This window comes from Ricinus communis, chromosome 9 (assembly GCF_019578655.1).
Source record: "Ricinus communis isolate WT05 ecotype wild-type chromosome 9, ASM1957865v1, whole genome shotgun sequence".
Lineage (NCBI taxonomy): Eukaryota > Viridiplantae > Streptophyta > Magnoliopsida > Malpighiales > Euphorbiaceae > Ricinus > Ricinus communis.
In genome coordinates, this window is record NC_063264.1 from 5660225 (window position 1) to 5678127 (window position 17903).

The 17903-nt window shown below is 31.8% G+C and overlaps 2 protein-coding genes across 5 annotated transcripts; one reads left to right on the forward strand and one right to left on the reverse strand.

Annotated features, from left to right (window-relative positions):
• Positions 1-327: 327 nt before the first annotated feature.
• On the reverse strand, positions 328-6966 carry LOC8280673 (protein arginine methyltransferase NDUFAF7 homolog, mitochondrial). Of its 2 annotated transcripts, XM_048379294.1 has the most exons (15): positions 6644-6966; positions 6469-6545; positions 6241-6352; positions 5618-5700; positions 4980-5045; positions 4289-4389; positions 4014-4132; positions 3411-3451; positions 3004-3092; positions 2056-2218; positions 1867-1983; positions 1376-1420; positions 1081-1209; positions 595-866; positions 328-516 (listed from the first exon to the last, which is right to left on the reverse strand). In XM_048379294.1, the coding sequence occupies exons 1-14, from the start codon at positions 6699-6701 to the stop codon at positions 732-734; spliced, it is 1335 nt and encodes a 444-aa protein (XP_048235251.1). In that variant the 5' UTR covers positions 6702-6966; the 3' UTR covers positions 328-516; positions 595-731. The 2 variants fall into 2 exon arrangements, with proteins under 2 accessions (XP_048235251.1, XP_048235252.1); XM_048379295.1 differs by lacking the exons at positions 6469-6545; positions 6644-6966 and adding an exon at positions 5850-6102.
• Positions 6967-12867: 5901 nt separating this feature from the next.
• On the forward strand, positions 12868-17859 carry LOC8280672 (protein PHR1-LIKE 3). 3 transcript variants are annotated; one of them, XM_002518058.4, is made up of 6 exons: positions 12868-13499; positions 16054-16130; positions 16226-16280; positions 16587-16662; positions 16751-16820; positions 17236-17859. In XM_002518058.4, the coding sequence occupies exons 1-6, from the start codon at positions 13313-13315 to the stop codon at positions 17680-17682; spliced, it is 912 nt and encodes a 303-aa protein (XP_002518104.2). In that variant the 5' UTR covers positions 12868-13312; the 3' UTR covers positions 17683-17859. The 3 variants fall into 3 exon arrangements, with proteins under 3 accessions (XP_002518104.2, XP_048234877.1, XP_015574106.2); XM_048378920.1 differs by lacking the exon at positions 12868-13499 and adding an exon at positions 13548-13566; XM_015718620.3 differs by lacking the exon at positions 12868-13499 and adding an exon at positions 13613-15566.
• The last annotated feature ends 44 nt before the right edge of the window (positions 17860-17903 follow it).

A 17903-nucleotide genomic window follows, 5' to 3' on the forward strand; every position in this document is an offset into this window, starting at 1 on the left:
ATATTTTAACAGCTGATTTTACGTAAATATATTAAATTTAGATTGAGAAACTTATCGGCCCCGAATTGATCTTAAAATCAAGTTTTCAGGTGCCTGGTTTAGTTGTAAAGAAGTATTTGTACCCATGGGTAAGAACGAAGGCACAATATGTAATACTCTGTGTCCATAAAACTTCCTAACTTGTTTACATGCAGATGTAGTTCCAGTAATTTATATAGCCAAGGGAACTTGAAAACAGAATCATGACCATGAGAGAGACAGGACATGGCAATTATTGAACTAGAAACCAAACAGCATATGCTTCCTACAGGGAAGAAGAAAAGAAACTGCTTTAATATGTTTGCTTGAAAGAATTATTAGGTAATAGAATTCATACACAAAAGAAGAGAATCAAGAATAGAAGATTTTATTGATCTTCAGATATTCCAATATCAAGCTCCCATTTTCCTGTTTGAGTTTCTCCCACAAAGAATGTGAATTGAAGCAGTCATTAGCTACTTGCCTTTATAAATAATCCTGTATAAGAGTACATAAAGAGGGTTTCAGAAAGACCATTCAAATTTAGATATGCTCTGTATCCGTTGATTTCTATACCTTATTTCTTTTCAGATGATGCGATCCAGGCTATTTGACTAGCTACGCCAAGTCCTCTCGAACTGATGCTTCTGCAAATAGTTTTTGAGAATTTATGCAGAATATTCATTTCTTCCTTCCTTACTTTTGCAGACTCTCTACTTTATGTTGTGCGTTGGAACACTTAGATAAACTTTAGTATTCTTGAAATCATCCAGAAGTGGGTTGTATCCATCCTTTGTTCTCGTCTTGGAGGGCAAACCGAACTCTTCCATGAATGATGATGTATCAAGCTACATAAGACGCAAGTTTTAGTGACATGCAGAGAGAAATTACTATCTTGTTTGGAAGAGTAAGCTTGCGAAATGTTTTGGAATGAAAGGAGATGAAGGGCAGAATGCCAAAAAGAAAACGCATATTTCCCTTGGAATGACTTATCCTCTTTTAGATGGGAAAAATCACCGAGACATGAGAAAAAATAGCACTAAACTTTAAGAAATAACTTACTACAAGTGTTCGCCTTTTCTTCCCTTGCTTGGAAGATTTATCTTCATGCAGTTTCAGCCACCCGGAACAATAATGGTCCATTTGTTCCAAAAGCCAAAAGTCCGTAGGGAAAAATATATCAGCATCACCCTACAATCAGTATGCTTAAGATATCATTACAGATCACCAGATCATAGAATAACATTGCAAGATACAGAAATGACCTCTAGAAAGACATTTCACCATACACATGACGCAAGAAAAAAATGTGTGTTCTTGAGTAAGATGGATGGAGAGAGAGAGAGGGAGAGAGCACCTTTGCTTCCAGATAGCTTTTGTAATCAGAGCTGCAGCCATCTTTCTGTGGATTAAAACATGAACTAATTTAATCATCTTTGGCATGCTTGCCTATTGCCCTTGAGAAATTAAAGATCTTTTCATTCGTATGTGAGAGAAAAGTCTACTTTGTTTGGTTTAACTTAGAACATTTCCAGCCAAGGATCATGAATTATTATTCGGGAAGAGTTAGAACTAATGATATGCAGTTAAAAAAATTTAGCAATGCATATATCTGATATAAATTTTACACATACATGTGAAAAGGATGCTCTAAATGTCTTATATTCAAGAAAAGAGATCAAGTTAACGTCAATTTTGAGTTTTCATCAATTTAAAATCTCTTTCTAATGTGCTGATGCTCATAGATCTAATCATCTTTAGAATCTTATATTGCTAATTCTGTGATAAAAAATGCTAGCCAAGCATGAACAAGAGAAAAATATAGCTATGATAGTGTGATGTGATTACCTTGGTTGAAACCAAAGGAGCCCCCTCGCCAGGTATGCTTACATCAGGAAGGAAACTAAAGTCTGAGGCAATTAACGACATCTTTGGTAATGCCTCATGCAACACCTCTAATAGTTTCTGCATATTCAAGGAAGTATTAGCGGAAGAGGTAAGGTTATATAAAGCATACAATTATCATTGCTTCCTTACCAAGCAGCCCGTGGGTAACCAACATCTTCGGGGTCTTGGGAAGACCTTGGACAAAAAACTTTTTGCTGTTGATGCTGACTGATCACTGTTTGATTCAATGATCTCAACACAGCACTTAATTAATGGATCTTGTAGTGGCTTGTACAATTCAGAGAGTGTTTTCCTGCAAATGTGTAAGACCTAAGTAATCAAGGCTGGCATGCAAGTTGTCCAGCAATGGACATTAACACAGAAACTTCATAAGCTAAAAATAATAACTTAGAGGACTATGGTAACTTCATGTGAGCCCTCAAGATTCTAAACCTTTTACAATCAATCAATTAATCCAATAACCCCCCACAACTCCACACATAATAGATGTAACGCAAACATATGGCACATCTGTACTGAAGTGGTAAAACATCACAGGACAGTCAGATGCTCAGAATTATGAGTAGATCAATGAAAAGGCTTATAGTCAATTTTATTAAAAGTTCTAAGAGGATATAAGATAAGCATGTCCAACAGAAGGCACAAGCATATGCAAATGAAAGGTTACTTTTAAAAACTTTGGTTATGGCTGCAGAATAATGTCACTAGTAAAACTTGCGCATGCAATTTCCCTCTGGATTTCTTAGCAAGCTAGATACTCAAAAGTTCACCAAATTGACTAACAGTCCAGATCTAAAGAGTGGAGTGAAATCCAAATTCAATGGCATCCATACCAGAATTTTAAAAAGGGAAAAGTTGAAGCTTCAAATTAAAAACTCATGTTGGTTGATGAATGGACAACTCTGATTTTATTGCGTGGTGTCACACAGAAGGAAATAATAATGACAATTTGAGATATCCTTTGTGTACAATCATCTCTAATTCATTGTTCAGTTTATAATCATGACATGAAAAGTTGTAAAACAGTTAAATATGTGCAAGATAGTATTCAGGAGACTGAATCACACTGCTTCTTACTTGTCATGTTGCTTCTCAACCCATACTTCCTTCCATGGCAGAATTTGATTTTCAGAGTAAATAAGGTCATGTGGAAGATTATCAAGAACCTGCAAGAAAAAAAATACAAGAAATGTGAATTTGCAGGCTAAGTATCTATAAGTATACTTGCAATTGGCATGCAAAATAGGAAAGAAAGCTTCTCTTTACAGAAATAAGGAAACAATTGAAAACTTGCCCTCCATAACTAAAACATCTCAGGTCTTGACATGTTCCTCAAGCCATTGCTTAAATTAATTATCCACAATATCATGATTTAACATGAATCAAGTAGGTGGGAAGAAATAGCAAAATACCAATCATGATTATGCTATTGCTCTAATGCAATAATTTGCATGCAGACTTCTAATAACTGCATAAGAACATACCTCGAGCATGATTACCCAACATGGCTGTTGCTCCACATCGCCTGTTCAAAAAACAAGGAAGCTCCAATTTCTTACTTTTCAAGACCTTAGATAGATAATACCAAAGAATCTAGATGCACACTTAAAATAACCAGATAAAATCTTAATAAGAAACAGGAAAAAAGAAGAAGAAACAATTAACATCTAGACAAGAAGGAGATGATCTCATGCTCATTTTTTTCTCTTCTGTACAGCAAGCCTTGAGAGATCAAATATAATATGAATAACATAAGATAAACTAATTCTCTACTTGTGCATATAATAGAACTGTCAGCTTTATAGAATTTCTGTATAATAGAGTACAGAGTATGTTATCTCTAGAAGCTCTTTCATAAAGCCCTCAAACTCTATAGGCAATACAGCACTTTTCAAGCTGCATTTATTATAACCAATGGAAAAGGGATTATGATAGAAGTCATAGGTTTTGTAATTAGTCATCTCCAATGAGTTTAAACATATTAATGAAAGCTACATGAGAACTTAAATTATTGAATTATGCATGGCAATGATAAGAAAATATCTAATTAGTATTAATGAGGAAAAAAAAAGAGTCCAGAGCCATACCCCATCCACTCCGGTCAGCAGCATCACGGCATTCTACTCTAAACTTTGACAAGTGACTACGAACTTCTCCAACCGTCTCTTTTTGTATTTCAGCAAGTGATGGACTGATTTCCACTGAACTGCACCAAATGAAACACAAGCTAAGAATAAGACATGGGTTATGGTTCCAAGAAACCACCAAACTTTGATGGATAGCCACACATGAGTAAGCTTAATGCTCTCATATCTAAATTCTCAAATATTATTGGTAGTTAAAGGGATTGTAGTACACATACGTGTAAGTCATAGTGTTGTACACTCTTGAAGGAGCATTCAACATTATGTAATCCATTATGCCCTTTGCACAAGTTCCAGAACCACCTCCAATTTCATATATCTGAGGGCACAGCGTATGGCAGCAGAATCAATTTTCAGACTCAAGTTATTCACCAAGTGAAATCCCAATGAATAAACAAAAATTCGAAATATGACACAATTGACTTGCATGATAACTTCTAAATCAATTCAGAAATTTGACAATCAGGCATGAATGTTGCACAATTTTTATGAAGAAAAAAAAATTAACATAAGCTATGCCAAATATTGAGTTTGTTGTGACCTCAAACAAAGGAATAAAGGAAGATCATTTAAGGTTACCCGATATATAAGTTTAAATAGCTGATGCATATTACTGTCATGGTAATCCTTCATAGTTCAGACCCATTAAATTCTTAGAAGAACAAAACTACACATTGCATAAACAAACTAAGCATTCAACATTGACTACTGCTTTTTCCTGATAAATTTTGAATCAGACCAAGCAAGCCAAACCCTAAGTCACCACTGTGATAATAAGCTCTGTCCTGAAGACCTGAAATATATTAGAACATGACCACAAGCCAGAGAAGCATGCAAATACCAAATACACAACACATACACATGAATATAGCTGATGTCAACTGGTTGATTGAGAAAGATGGTGCTTACTCTTAGTGGAACTGAAAGGTTAGCCGTACGCATTATCGCTTCAGCAATACCATGAGCATACCAAGGCTACAAGGAAGGATACATTCGCAGCATTAAAGAGCTAGAACCAATACAAATAGAGGCAATAAGCACAAAAGCTTCCTTTCTATATATTTTTTGTTACGGTAATAAATGATTTACCATCATGAACAAGGCACCAAGCATTATAGATAGCAACTCTTTGCTAGAACATGACAGTGTGTTAGGTTACGAAACCATTTAAATAACTCCAAGCTGGTTTGGTTGAGATTGTCAAACTCTAAAGCAACCAAAACTAGAACATCAAAAAGGTATGTCAAGAGCTCCTAAGATTATAAAAAGCACCAACTTAAGTAATATGTAGAACAAGATCATATATTGAAAGGTTTCATGAAAAAAAGAAGGGAGGGGAGATAAAAGGAAAATGGGGAGAATGTTCTAATGCACACAACAGTAGTAGTAATAATAAATTCCAATGAGAAAGTCTTTTTACAAATATCAAAATAGAAATTAGAAAATTTTGAACTTAATCCTATCTTCTTACATAGATAAATTCAATTTTTAAATTATAGAAAGTAGGTGCAGAGAGAGAGAGAGAAAGAGAGAGAAAGAGAGATTACCTTGAAAAGCTCCACTGGTGTAAACCATGATATGTCACTCTGCTTGTAGATTTTATCCAAGTGGTTCAAATAAGCTTTTCTGCCTAAAACACAGTAGGAGAAAAATGCATTAGTTCAAAACTAGTTTAAAAGAACTGATAAATATGGATCTAGTTCAACATATTCAATCGCATACAAATATGGCAAGAATTAGCATCATCTTATCACATTCAAGTACAAGCATCATACTCACAATCAATGGGCTCTTTATGTAAAAGAACAAGCAGAAGCATATCTCCAATATATCATTGGAATTTGAATATTAAATGACAGCTTGTGCACATTGTGCTCTCATATTTTTAGCTGATATTTTTGTTCTTTTTTGTTTGTTGCAAAACCCGGAACCCCGTTGCTCAACCAATCTAAGATGCAATTCCTAAACAAGAACCCAGACTGTTGCTTCTTGCGCAGCACATCGTTCGAAAGTGTCACAAGTAAGGAACAAACTGAAAAAATACATCATGCATTATACAGTTATTACCTTTAACATTAATTCCACAAATTCATATCATGAATCACGAGATCATAGAATTCCAAATTAATTCAAGAATAACAAAGTGAGGAACCAAAATTAAAGTAAGCACCTTCAAGCTGATTGAACTTGATGCTTTTCTCAAGAACGCCGACAGACCTTGATCTTTGTGAAAAGTATCCATGTAATGGATGGTACAATGCAGAATGAATAAAATCTCTCACCTACAGACATAATCACATGTTACAATAAAACCAACCAAGAATTAAATTGAACCGAAGAAGCTGAGAGCAAAAACAAATGTAAATGATATAAATGAAAGCCAAAGCAAAGACTTTACAAGAATTGGTTTATCACCAACAATGTGAGTAGAGTAGAGGGCTTGAAATGGAGAAGTTGCGGATTCATATGAAATCACTGCAGTAGTAAATGAAAAATGAGGGTAAAAAGAGTGTTTAAAAAAGGAAAATTGATTATCTGTTATACATAGGAAAAGAGAAAGATAGAGAGGTCACCTTTGCGTCCATGTAAGAAAAGCCAATGCTTTTTACAAGTCAGAGAACGAGAAAACATTGTGCTTCTAATATCATCAACAGAAGCTGGATTCTGTGTTGAGGGTTTTGTTTACAGGTCTAAAACCCCACCTGGTGCAGTTTGATGTTTACAAAGAAACGACCTGTCGTTAAAACAAATAGTTCATTATGCTATTTCTTAGGCTGCAAAAGAATAAAAATAAAGTTAATAAGTTTTGATAATTTAAAAAATACATATGCTAAAAATAAGCTTTCCCCTCTAAATTTTCTCTATGTTTCTATACCTTATGTCTCAATTATACAAATAATAGTATTTTTAAAAAAAATTAAATCATCAATAAAAAAAAATCACTATTGTATTTTGAGAGAATAAATTAATAAAAAACTCGATACATAAAATAAAAATAACATAAAAAATAAAAAAATAAACTTTATTTTAATATGAGAAAGCAGAGAGGAAAAAGAACAAGAAAAGAATTAATAATACATGCATTCTAAAAAATACATGGCAAGAAGTCCCATATTTTTATAAAAAGAAACTTCAGTTTTTTCTTAATTATTAATTGAAAACCGTAGTAATTAAATTTTAAAATATAAATGAAGAAGAATTTTACATTAAAGAAGAAATAACAAAATAATGAAACGAGTTGTCATCTGGTCTGAAGAGTGAGTAGGGCCCATCACTGATTTTAAGGCCCATTTGTTGCCTAATGCCCCTATATGAACATTTCATAGGGATTTCTAATCATCCTCTAACGGGCAAACAATTTTTCTGAAAAATAGCTCATGCCTCTCTTATTTAATCTTTTATATATGTATTAATTTTAAATTTTTTTTAATATGTATATTTAATTTTTAATATATAAATTTTTATTTTAACATATGTTTAACACATAAAATTTAAATATATATATACAAATTTATTTTTTTATTTTAAATTTATATAGGTCTTATATTATTTTTATTTTTTTCTTCTGATCAGAAAATTATCTTTCATGATTAGATCTTTCTAGATACATCAAACACCACAAAATATTATCCTGCATAATGATTTCTAGAAACAAAGCCTAATGAATAAAGAAAAAAAAAAGTAATAAATTAGAGAACTTGCTTCAATCAATTTGGAGGAATAATATCAATAAATTCATACCCAAATAAATATAGTTTACCTAATACACTTTACCCCTCATTATTTTATTACATATTGAATGTTATTAATGTCATGTTACTTATTTATTTAGTTAAATGATTAACATAGCTTTTGAATTAAATATGGACCCTAATAATAAAGAGATCACCCAAAAGAGAAAGAAAAGGGGGTGTTGCTCTTACACTACATAATATTCAAACACTATTTTGTTAATATTATTTTATTTTGAAAAATCTAGGTTAATATTTTATGGTAGGGTACTTGAAGGAAAAACAATTGTTTGAGGGGAAATGTGGACCATTGCCAACAACTTTCCTAAATTAAAGGTACAACATACTGTTTTTATATGAATTGCTACATAATAATAATAATTTAATTAAAAAAAAAACAATTGTTTTACTTTTATATAATGTACATTGCAGAATGTTCCTTGTTATTATTGCTCTTACTTCAATAATATGAATTTTTTAATAGATTTTATTTGATTCCAATTATTATAGCAGTTCTTCATTTTTAATTCTCACAAAATTCAGTTGCAAATTATTTAATTCAACTAGCAGTATTAAATATTGAATAAATGGTGTGTTTGTAGTTGGATTGGCATGCTTAAAGCAATTGTAATATTATTAATTTATTATTTCTTGCTCTGATAATCAATCAGAGCTTTAGATAAATTAGTTGATTTTGATTCAACAAGCAACTTTGCCATGTGATTACACCTGGATTTTACAATTTTAAAACACACATGTTTCATATTATATCTCTCCTATTAAGCACTCTCATCACTCCCCAGCAAATCATTTTTCTTTTTTTTTTTTTCATTTCTTTATTATAATGGCCTTAAATAAAACTTTAGCGAGTGTTTATTTTTAAGAGTGAAATAAATATAAAATATTATATTATTTATAAATGACTATTTTATTTATTACGATTAACTATTTATAATTAAAATCAATCAATACAAATATTGTTGGTCCTTGCCATTGATGAGACGAGACTGAGTTGAGTTCTTGAACATAAACTTGAAGAGCTATCACTCCTCAGTTTCAAGCAAAGTTGTCCACTACTCACAACCCTTTAAAATCAACAAATGACCTATTTTAGAGAATGATGTGTGTGCTATAAGACTATTACTTATTAGCAATTAGGTGGAGAGAGGAGGGGACCCAAAAGTCAAAATGTTTTATGAGTTTAGGGTAATTAATCCACTTAATCATTGCTTAACTTCCTCATTTATCATTACAATACATGTTCTTGACGCATACATTTTATGATTTCTTTAAATAAAAAAATCCAAGTGGGTTTAAATGCTTTTTAATTAGTTTGCATACCCATTTAATATATTACACATTTATTATTGTAAGTCTTAAGTTTGAAATCTCTTTTAAATTGAGATATTATTTATTCCTTGACTACTTTTATAAGTGCCGATATATATTTTTTGTAGCAGAATATATTTAAGTATTTAAATTTTAGTTATTTAATAATTTTTAATTTAATTTAACAAACCTATTAAAATATATCTTTGTAACTGATTAAAATACTTTTAATTATTAATTTAATCAGAAAAATATTTAAATTTTTTTAGTAATACACAATAACATATTGAGTGAATTCATATAATAAAAAGTATTTAAATATTAATAAAAATAAAAGTATATTTTATCATGACCAGCTGAAGAGCAATGAGTCAACTCTTTTAACATCAGAAGGCATACATAAATAATTTATGTATAAGAAAGGACAGGAGAGTGGACAATATATTACCTACACAGCTATCCATAATAAAAATGTGGAAGCTTTTTTTTTTTTTTTTTTTTTGGATATCCAAATAATTCATTCAACAAATGTTTTCTTTCTTTCTTTCACCATACTCAATTTCATGAGTATATTTATATTGGTTCTTGATGTGGGACTAGGGAGGGAGGCTTGGCCTCATTTCTGGTCCCTCCTTTTGCATTGTATTGGCTTAACTAATCTGTGATTAATTAAACAATTATAACCAACTCTTCTTGGTTTCATCATGCACTTCAACCTTATTATGTATAATTATCAGAATATTTATGTTTAATTTATTTTATTTTTTTACTTAAACATAAGTAAAAAAAATGTTAAAATTGGGCCAGAAAGGAAAAAAAGAAAAAAGAAAAAAGAAAGCATACACATATACAGTGGATCTGGAGCAATAATTTATGGTGCAAAATTATGAAAACCCATAAACTGTCAATTTAGTACAAACCCTTTTAGCATGAGAATGGAATGAGAAGGTATGTCTCATTTGAGCTACCATAGGTGATGATTAAGACATAAACCAATAATCCAAAAACAACAAAGGCAAAGAATCTCATATCTTTTGCTTGGTTCACCTTATTACAGTATTTGATGGGTCAGAATCACAGTTATTGATTTAACCCATAACTGCACATGAAAGAATCTAGTTTTCAACTTTACTACATATTTGGGTCATAGATGCACCAAATAAATAGTAGTAAAAGAGAAAGAAAAAAAAAAGAGTGAAAATGGGTCTTATCAACAAGAAGAAGCAAAACCCCCCACTACATACATTCACTGAAATTGGGAAATTTGCAAGACAAATTTTGTCTCAAGGTTCATTGTCAGCTTGTCCTTCTTTATATATACTTGTCCTGAGTTTCTAATTTATCTTCATATATCCATTCGAGTGGCAACCATTATTGCAGAAATTTCCTGTCTGTACTCCATTTGATATATATATATATATATATATATATATATATATATATGTATACTTTAGTTTTAATTCAAGTCTTAAAATAAGAGATTTTGGATTGAAAATCTCTTAAATTTAAATTTAACAGAATTGGAAATCAAATAGAAAATTAAAGTAAATTAATCTGAATAAACCATAAAAAAATAATATTTTAAAAATTCGTTAATTAATAAATTAATAATTTAAAATCGGGCCAAATTAATTTAATAAAGAAGAAATTGCAGAATGAAGGAGAGATTGAGAATTTACCGCCAGATGTACAAAAGGTGAGGTCTAAAACTGGCCGACTTTTGTTTTGGTGGCCTCCAATATGCCCTTGGACTGGCCTTCTCTGTCCCTTCCCTTATCCACCCACCTCCATGTATTACATAACCTCATTTCTATTTATTTATTGTGTGGATCAATTATTTGAGAGTATTTCATACAGTCGATTTTTTTATAATTAATTTATTAATTAAATATCTAAAGATATTAACTTATTAAATTCATATGGTTAAAAATTTAAAAGATGCTGATTGACTAACATATTTTAAGCATATTGCATTATATAAATATATAATAATGAATTTATATTCAAATTAAATATTTAACTTTTAATTCTAAAAATATTGTAAAAAGATTTTTACTTAGTTTCTACAATTAAATTACATAAATATCAAATTAATAGTTTTTGAACCATAAAACTTATCATAAAAAGAAATATCTTACATATTTCAAAAATATTCTCATATATATATATATATTAAGAAATGACATAAATATTTAATTTATACGTCATTCGCTTATTAATCGTAAGTCCGTATTTTTCAGTGAAATCTCACATTATGTTATTAAAGTTCACCTTAGGTAAGTGGATGTGAAAAGGGAATGTGAATAACCTAAACAACAAACATATCATAACATAGGGGCAACAAATTTTGGTGTATAGAAAATGAAGAGTCGAACTACAGGAACTCACATGATTTCCCATGTGTGAATTGACTGAAGAAAGTGAAATTTGTACAGTCAAAAGTTTAAAGATCATAGTCACAGCCATATGACATTTAATTATTATTATTATTATTATCAAAATCATAAATAGATAAGCTGTGAACCTATAATTGGAACTTAATTTAACTATCTATTTGCATTATCATGACTGCTTTTTTTTCTTTCTTAATTTAACTAACTATTGAGCCAACCAATTTTTCTTTTAATTTAATTTAATCCAATTCAGTTTAGTTTATATCATTAAAAAGTTAATTTATTCAATTTAATATCTTATTTGGTTTTATTTCCATAAATATATAAATAATTCAGTTTATTGAATTTAAGTAATTTGAATTTGGACTTAATCGGATAAAAGATCACTCTTATTATGCTTCTAAACCTTTTAGCTATCTAGAGAGATTTTAAAATCTATAGATTTAATTAAAATTTATGGAATTAAAATTTATAGATTTTAAATCTATAGTTTCGATTAAATATGGAAACAATGAGTTTTTATTTAAAATTAAAAAATAAAATAAAATTGTTAGGAATGATATTTTATAACAATTTATTTTTTTTAAAACGTTTCTAACTTTCAAGATGAAAAGCTAAAACCCTAAAAATTGAAAAGAGACGATAATTTGTCTCATATTCTAAATAAATATGTAACTTGACTTAAATAGGGCGAGTAATACTCGCTCTGCTATTAGTGATAAGGCATAAATAGATTTAAGTTATTCCGTTTCATTTCCACTTCGAACTATATAAAAATATTTATATATTTTATTTATAAGACATAAATAAATAAATATAATTTTAAAATATATTAAATATTATTTAAATATAGACTCAACTATACTGAATAATAGTTAAAATATTAAATAAATATATTTAATAATTAATAAAGACATAGTTTTAATATAAAATAGATATAGTTGCTATTATCCGAATTGAGTCTCGTTTTAAAATATTTTTCTATATTGTATTCGCTCCTTCATTGACAAAACAAAGATGCAAGGCGAAACACAATTTATTGCCATTATTACAAACAAGAGATTTTAGAAAATTAAAAAATTTCTTTAAATTTATAGATTTAAACTATTTCTTTTAACCTCATAAACTTATGAATTTAAGCTAAATTCATAGACTTTACAAAAAAATTCATCTAATTTTTTTAATCCAAATCACTCCTTAAATCTTTTCCTATCCATTATATATATATTTTCATTTTTCTCCTCCTTAATTTTAAAAAATCCTTATATATCGACCGTCCAGAAATTTGATAAAGCATTTTTCTCTTTGCCTATCATGTAAACTTCTTGCTCCGTCGCGGACAATGCGCCAACCAGACATGAAATTATATTATGGGCGGCGACTTTAGTTCCCTCCCATTTGTCTACGAATTCAGAAAAATAAAAGGCTTACATTGGATTAAAGGAAAAGAAGAAACAAAGTACAGAGTTAAAAGAAAAATAAAATGAAAAAACAATCAGAGAAAGAAAATGAAAAAACAAAAAATAAAACACAGAGACTGAGAGACACAACACAAAACACATCACATAAATCAGCCCCATCGCTGTCTTAACCTCTGCATGTCTTAAAACACACTCTTTTCCCTTTTTCTCTCTTACACACAAATAACCCTTTTAACTGATACACACATCTCTCTTCCTCGACTTCCTCTCTTCCTTTCGTTCGGGGTTCTGCCCCGACCCGGTTATCCAAATTGGATCTTTGCCGCCTTTTTTTCTCAAGTGCTGCATCAACGGGAAGAAAAGAAAAAATGTACTCAGCAATACATTCGCTGCCGTTGGATGGACACGGAGACTTTCAGGGCTCGTTAGATGGGACTAACTTGCCTGGGGACGCGTGCTTGGTTCTTACTACGGATCCGAAGCCCCGACTCCGGTGGACGGCGGAGCTCCATGAGAGATTTGTTGATGCTGTTACTCAACTGGGTGGACCTGACAGTGCGTTTTTACTTACACACACGCACTCTCTCTCTCTCTACTTATACTTACACATATCCTATGTCTGGTGTGTTGATTTTTCTTTTCCTTGTTGTGTTTGTGAGCTTTTTTTTTTTCTTCTTTTTCTTTTTGTGTTTGTGTGTTTTATGGCTCTAGTATTAGTCAATCTAGAATGTGGTATTTTAGCTATAAGTCTTTGCTTTTGAGTTCAATCTGCGTTTCGATTATTAATTTGCAGAGCTTAAAATGGCTGTTTCTGGGTTCATTTCATGGGATTAGAAATTCTTGTTTATCTTTTCCCCTAGAAATTCGTGTTTATTACGTATTCAACGATTTCCTTTTAATTAACTGTGATTTCTTTTTTTTATGGGTGATTAGAGTAATAGATTTGGTGATTAGTGATTTGGCCTGTTACTAACTACAAATATTTGATGATGTTTCTCGAGTGATTACGGTATAGACTTTAAATGTTTCGATAATTTTATTTTTTTTCTATAATTTTCATGTACTTTTTTTTTCTGCAAAAATATTTTGGATTAATTTCAAAAGTATTGATCACTGCCACAAGTATCATGTTATTGAGAGTTATAATGGTTCATATTGCTTCTCTCTCTCTTGTTAGCGTAGATGACCTCATTTGGATTATTCTTTTCTTAATAGTGTCTTTTGTTTTTAAGATGGATATGATATTGACATTACAAGAAGCATCATCTTCGGCGTTTTTCATTTGTTCTTAATTGCCTCACCACTGATCCTCGAATTTGTGTGCTTATTGTTACTTGTAGTTGTTTTATCTTTTAATTTGGTTGTCGTTGTTGTGGGTCCATTGGCCATTTTTAACTTAATTTACTGCTGGGACTATACAACTAAAGGGACAAATTAAAGCACTATTGAACTTTGTCCTTGCCCGGGAAGAATGTTTTCTATTATTTCTATTGTCAATAGATTTTTGTTTTAAATGGATATTTTATGGAAGGGTAAACATCAAGTTGTTTGCTCTATACACTTTGATTGTCTAAAGAAAGGAGCAAAATAACTGATAAATACAAGCTCTTTATCTTTGTATATATCTCAAAGTTTCCAATTGATTTACTTCCGAGTTCCTTCTAATGCAAATATCAATCTTAGTAATACAGGAAAAAGTCAAGTAATGCACATAGACCGAATTATGCAAAGTTTTTGGAGTAACCTTACTAGGATGGTCATTTCATTGTAATTCCAGTGTTCGAGGGCTTATAGAGCTTTTCCGGATCAGTTTTATATTTGGTTTCTTGTATTTGGTGAATGGAATGTCAAAATAGTAAGACTACATGCTATAAAAGCAAAAGCATAAAAAGATTCAATGGTTTTTCAGCAATATGTTGCCTAGATGATTTTTCAGCAATATGTAATTAAGAAACATGACATGTTGTAGTAAGTGGATGCAGCCAGTGTAATGTTGCAATTTTATTGTGCAAGATTCTGTGTGGGTGTAGTATTTCTGGTTGCAAATGTTATTTTTGTAAGCCACTTGATCCTACTTGTTTTCTTTGTAAACATTTACTATTTGCCATTTATCATTGCTAAACCAAGAATCTCAGCTTGTCAATATGGGTCAAATAATGGGTAACCATTACTTTCCGTAAGCATTATCATAGACTTGAGATGTGGGCAGGAATGTGTAACTTAAGAGAAGTAGAAAGATATTAGAGTTATTTTTGTTTATTTGTCTGTTTTTTTTCTTAGAGCTCCGAGTCTTTGGGTCAAACTGGCAACTTACACCGAGGTTTCAACTTCAAGTCATTCTTAACTCTTTGACTAAGGGCTGGAGATTCTTTTTTCCCCAATACGCTAGGGAATGAGAAAATTGTTCTTATGCTTATTTCCATAATTAAATGATTGATATGCCATTTTTTTTCTCTGTGCTGTGCACCACTGCACTAGCACTACCTTCCTGTTGCCAGTAGTCTGGTGCTGGCTCCTCTAATCCCAGCTGCTGCAGCTGTCCCTTTACTGCTATTAGCAGTCTGATCACCATGCTTCTGGGAAACCAACCGAGCTGCTTTCTCCACTTGCATCCAATTGCTGGTAATACCTAATTTTTTTATGTGATCCCTTCTCTAAAATGGTCAGAGAAGTGCCAAATGTTAGGGAGCTAGAAAGTGCTGAAGCTTTTTGAAATAAACCGTTTTCTGAAAGCCATATTCAGCCCTGAACCTCCCCTCCCTTTAGTTATTTTCTTGCTTGAAATAATCCAATAGTAGTGATCTTGTATTTAGTGTTTCTATTCTATGACCATTATGCTTAGTGATGTTCTGCTACTAGTGGCTGTGGTTTTTTAACCGGTTTCAAATGAAAATATAACTATATATTTACAGGCATATAAGTTATGTTCCTAAGTCATCTGGCTGGTTTCTTTACAGACCAAGCCTGGGACATAGACATCTGACACTCTGAAACCAATTTACATTAGCCAATATTCTTTTAAGTGCTATGAATTTGTATTCTGGAATAGACAATTCTTGCAGATTGCTGAACAAACTTATTCTGGTCGTGTTCTTGATTTTTGCTGCAGAAGCAACACCGAAGACTATTATGCGAACAATGGGGGTAAAGGGCCTCACTCTCTATCACTTGAAATCCCATCTACAGGTATGTTGAACAAATATCACTTCAGTTATTTTTATCTTCAAGGTGTTTATTTTCCTTTGATTTTCATAGCTGTTCCATGATGTATGTACATGCAGAAATACAGGTTGGGAAGGCAATCTTGCAAAGAATCAAATGAGAACTCTAAAGATGGTATTAGTCTCTATCACTCTCGAACCTTATGAATTTGATATATTCTTCCAGAATGGAAAGTTCTTTCCAGGGGCTTAAGATGATTATGAAAATGCTCACTTAAGATTAGGAATGGTCTGGGCGTGGAAGTTGTGGTGGTAGGTGGGAGTGGGATGGGTCATGGGTGTGTGGTTGGGCAGGTAGAGGAATTAACAAAGTCAATTCAATCATCTATCATTACAGATTGGCCAAAAAGTAAACTGTTTTCTTGCAGAAATTTGAAAATGTTTGAAATGCTTAGTAATTGATGTGTAATTGGGATTGCAGTATCAGTTGCAGAAAGTCAGGATACTGGTTCATCTACATCGACATCGTCTAGAATGATTGCACAAGATGTAAATGAGTATGTCATCTTTCCCTTCCCTTTTTCTGTCAAACATGCCCCATCTTTCTGTCCCCTCCTAAGACTCTTGCTTTCATCTTCCAAACAGTGGTTACCAGGTTACTGAGGCTTTGCGTGTACAGATGGAAGTACAAAGAAGACTACACGAGCAGCTGGAGGTTAGTGTTCATACCTGCATCTGATATGGGCAGCAACATATGACTTTTGCACTCTTCTAAATTATCACAGTAGTTGAGCGTATATGCATTTGGGTTACTTAGGGAAACATGAATATGCAGTTACCATGATAAGCCAAAATATTAGGATTCTGACAGTTTTTAGTTTGTCAATTACTACAATTTTTTTTTTTTAAATTGATTTTTGGGGAACATTATCCTCGTGAATCATAATATAATGAAATCCATTTGTTTTTTTATTCACTGGGAAATTTTTCTCCCGATGATTTATTTTCAACCTAAACAAGTGCAAACTCTCTTTTCAGCTCCATTTGTAGTATGCAATTTCTTTTTAATCCAAGTATGCACTAGCTGAAACATGATTTTATACCCTTTTTGAGGGTTTTTACTGAAGCAGGTGCAACGTCGTCTCCAACTTCGTATTGAAGCACAAGGAAAATACCTACAATCAATTCTTGAGAAAGCTTGTAAAGCTCTGAATGATCAGGCTGCTGTGTCTGCTGGGCTTGAAGCTGCCAGGGAAGAATTATCTGAACTAGCAATCAAGGTTTCTAATGAATGTCAAGGAATAGTCCCAGCTGATAACATGAAAATGCCTTCACTGTCTGAACTTGCCGTAGCTCTAGAGAGCAAAAGTACTTCGAATTTGCCAGCTCGAATTGGTGATTGCTCTGTCGAAAGCTGCCTGACTTCAACTGGGAGTCCAGTATCTCCAATGGGTGTGGGTTCACACACTGCTTCAATAAAGAAAAGACCAAGGCCTATATTTGGTAATGGAGATTCATTGCCTCTGGAAGGCAGCATGCGGCAAGAAGTGGAGTGGATGATGGGTAATATAGGATAGTTGGCAATGAAGTTTCATTTCCATCCTAGAAATAGAAACTAAATTGTTTCTCTTTTGGGGATTTTCCTTTCCTTTTCTAGTTGATCTAAACGTCATCGTCTCCTTAAATCAACTGTAGCATTGGTGGTCTGTATAGTTTTGGATCTTTTGAGTTAAAAAGGATAACTTTTGTCTTTATAACTTGCATTTCTCTCCCATTTTGCAGAAAGCCTAGGGAATTA

Bases quoted from the DNA above. Each gene is read 5' to 3' on its own strand.
- LOC8280673 (XM_048379294.1), bottom strand. From the start codon at position 6,701: ATGTTTTCTCGTTCTCTGACTTGTAAAAAGCATTGGCTTTTCTTACAT. The intron at 1,984-2,055 runs GTAAGGAAGCAA...TTGAATATGCAG, and splicing joins GGTTACCCACGGGCTGCTTG to AAACTATTAGAGGTGTTGCA. The intron at 1,421-1,866 runs GTAATCACATCA...TTTAATCCACAG, and splicing joins CTCCTTTGGTTTCAACCAAG to AAAGATGGCTGCAGCTCTGA.
- LOC8280672 (XM_002518058.4), top strand. From the start codon at position 13,313: ATGTACTCAGCAATACATTCGCTGCCGTTGGATGGACACGGAGACTTT. The intron at 13,500-16,053 runs GTGCGTTTTTAC...TTTTTGCTGCAG, and splicing joins TCAACTGGGTGGACCTGACA to AAGCAACACCGAAGACTATT. The intron at 16,281-16,586 runs GTATTAGTCTCT...TTGGGATTGCAG, and splicing joins AAATGAGAACTCTAAAGATG to TATCAGTTGCAGAAAGTCAG.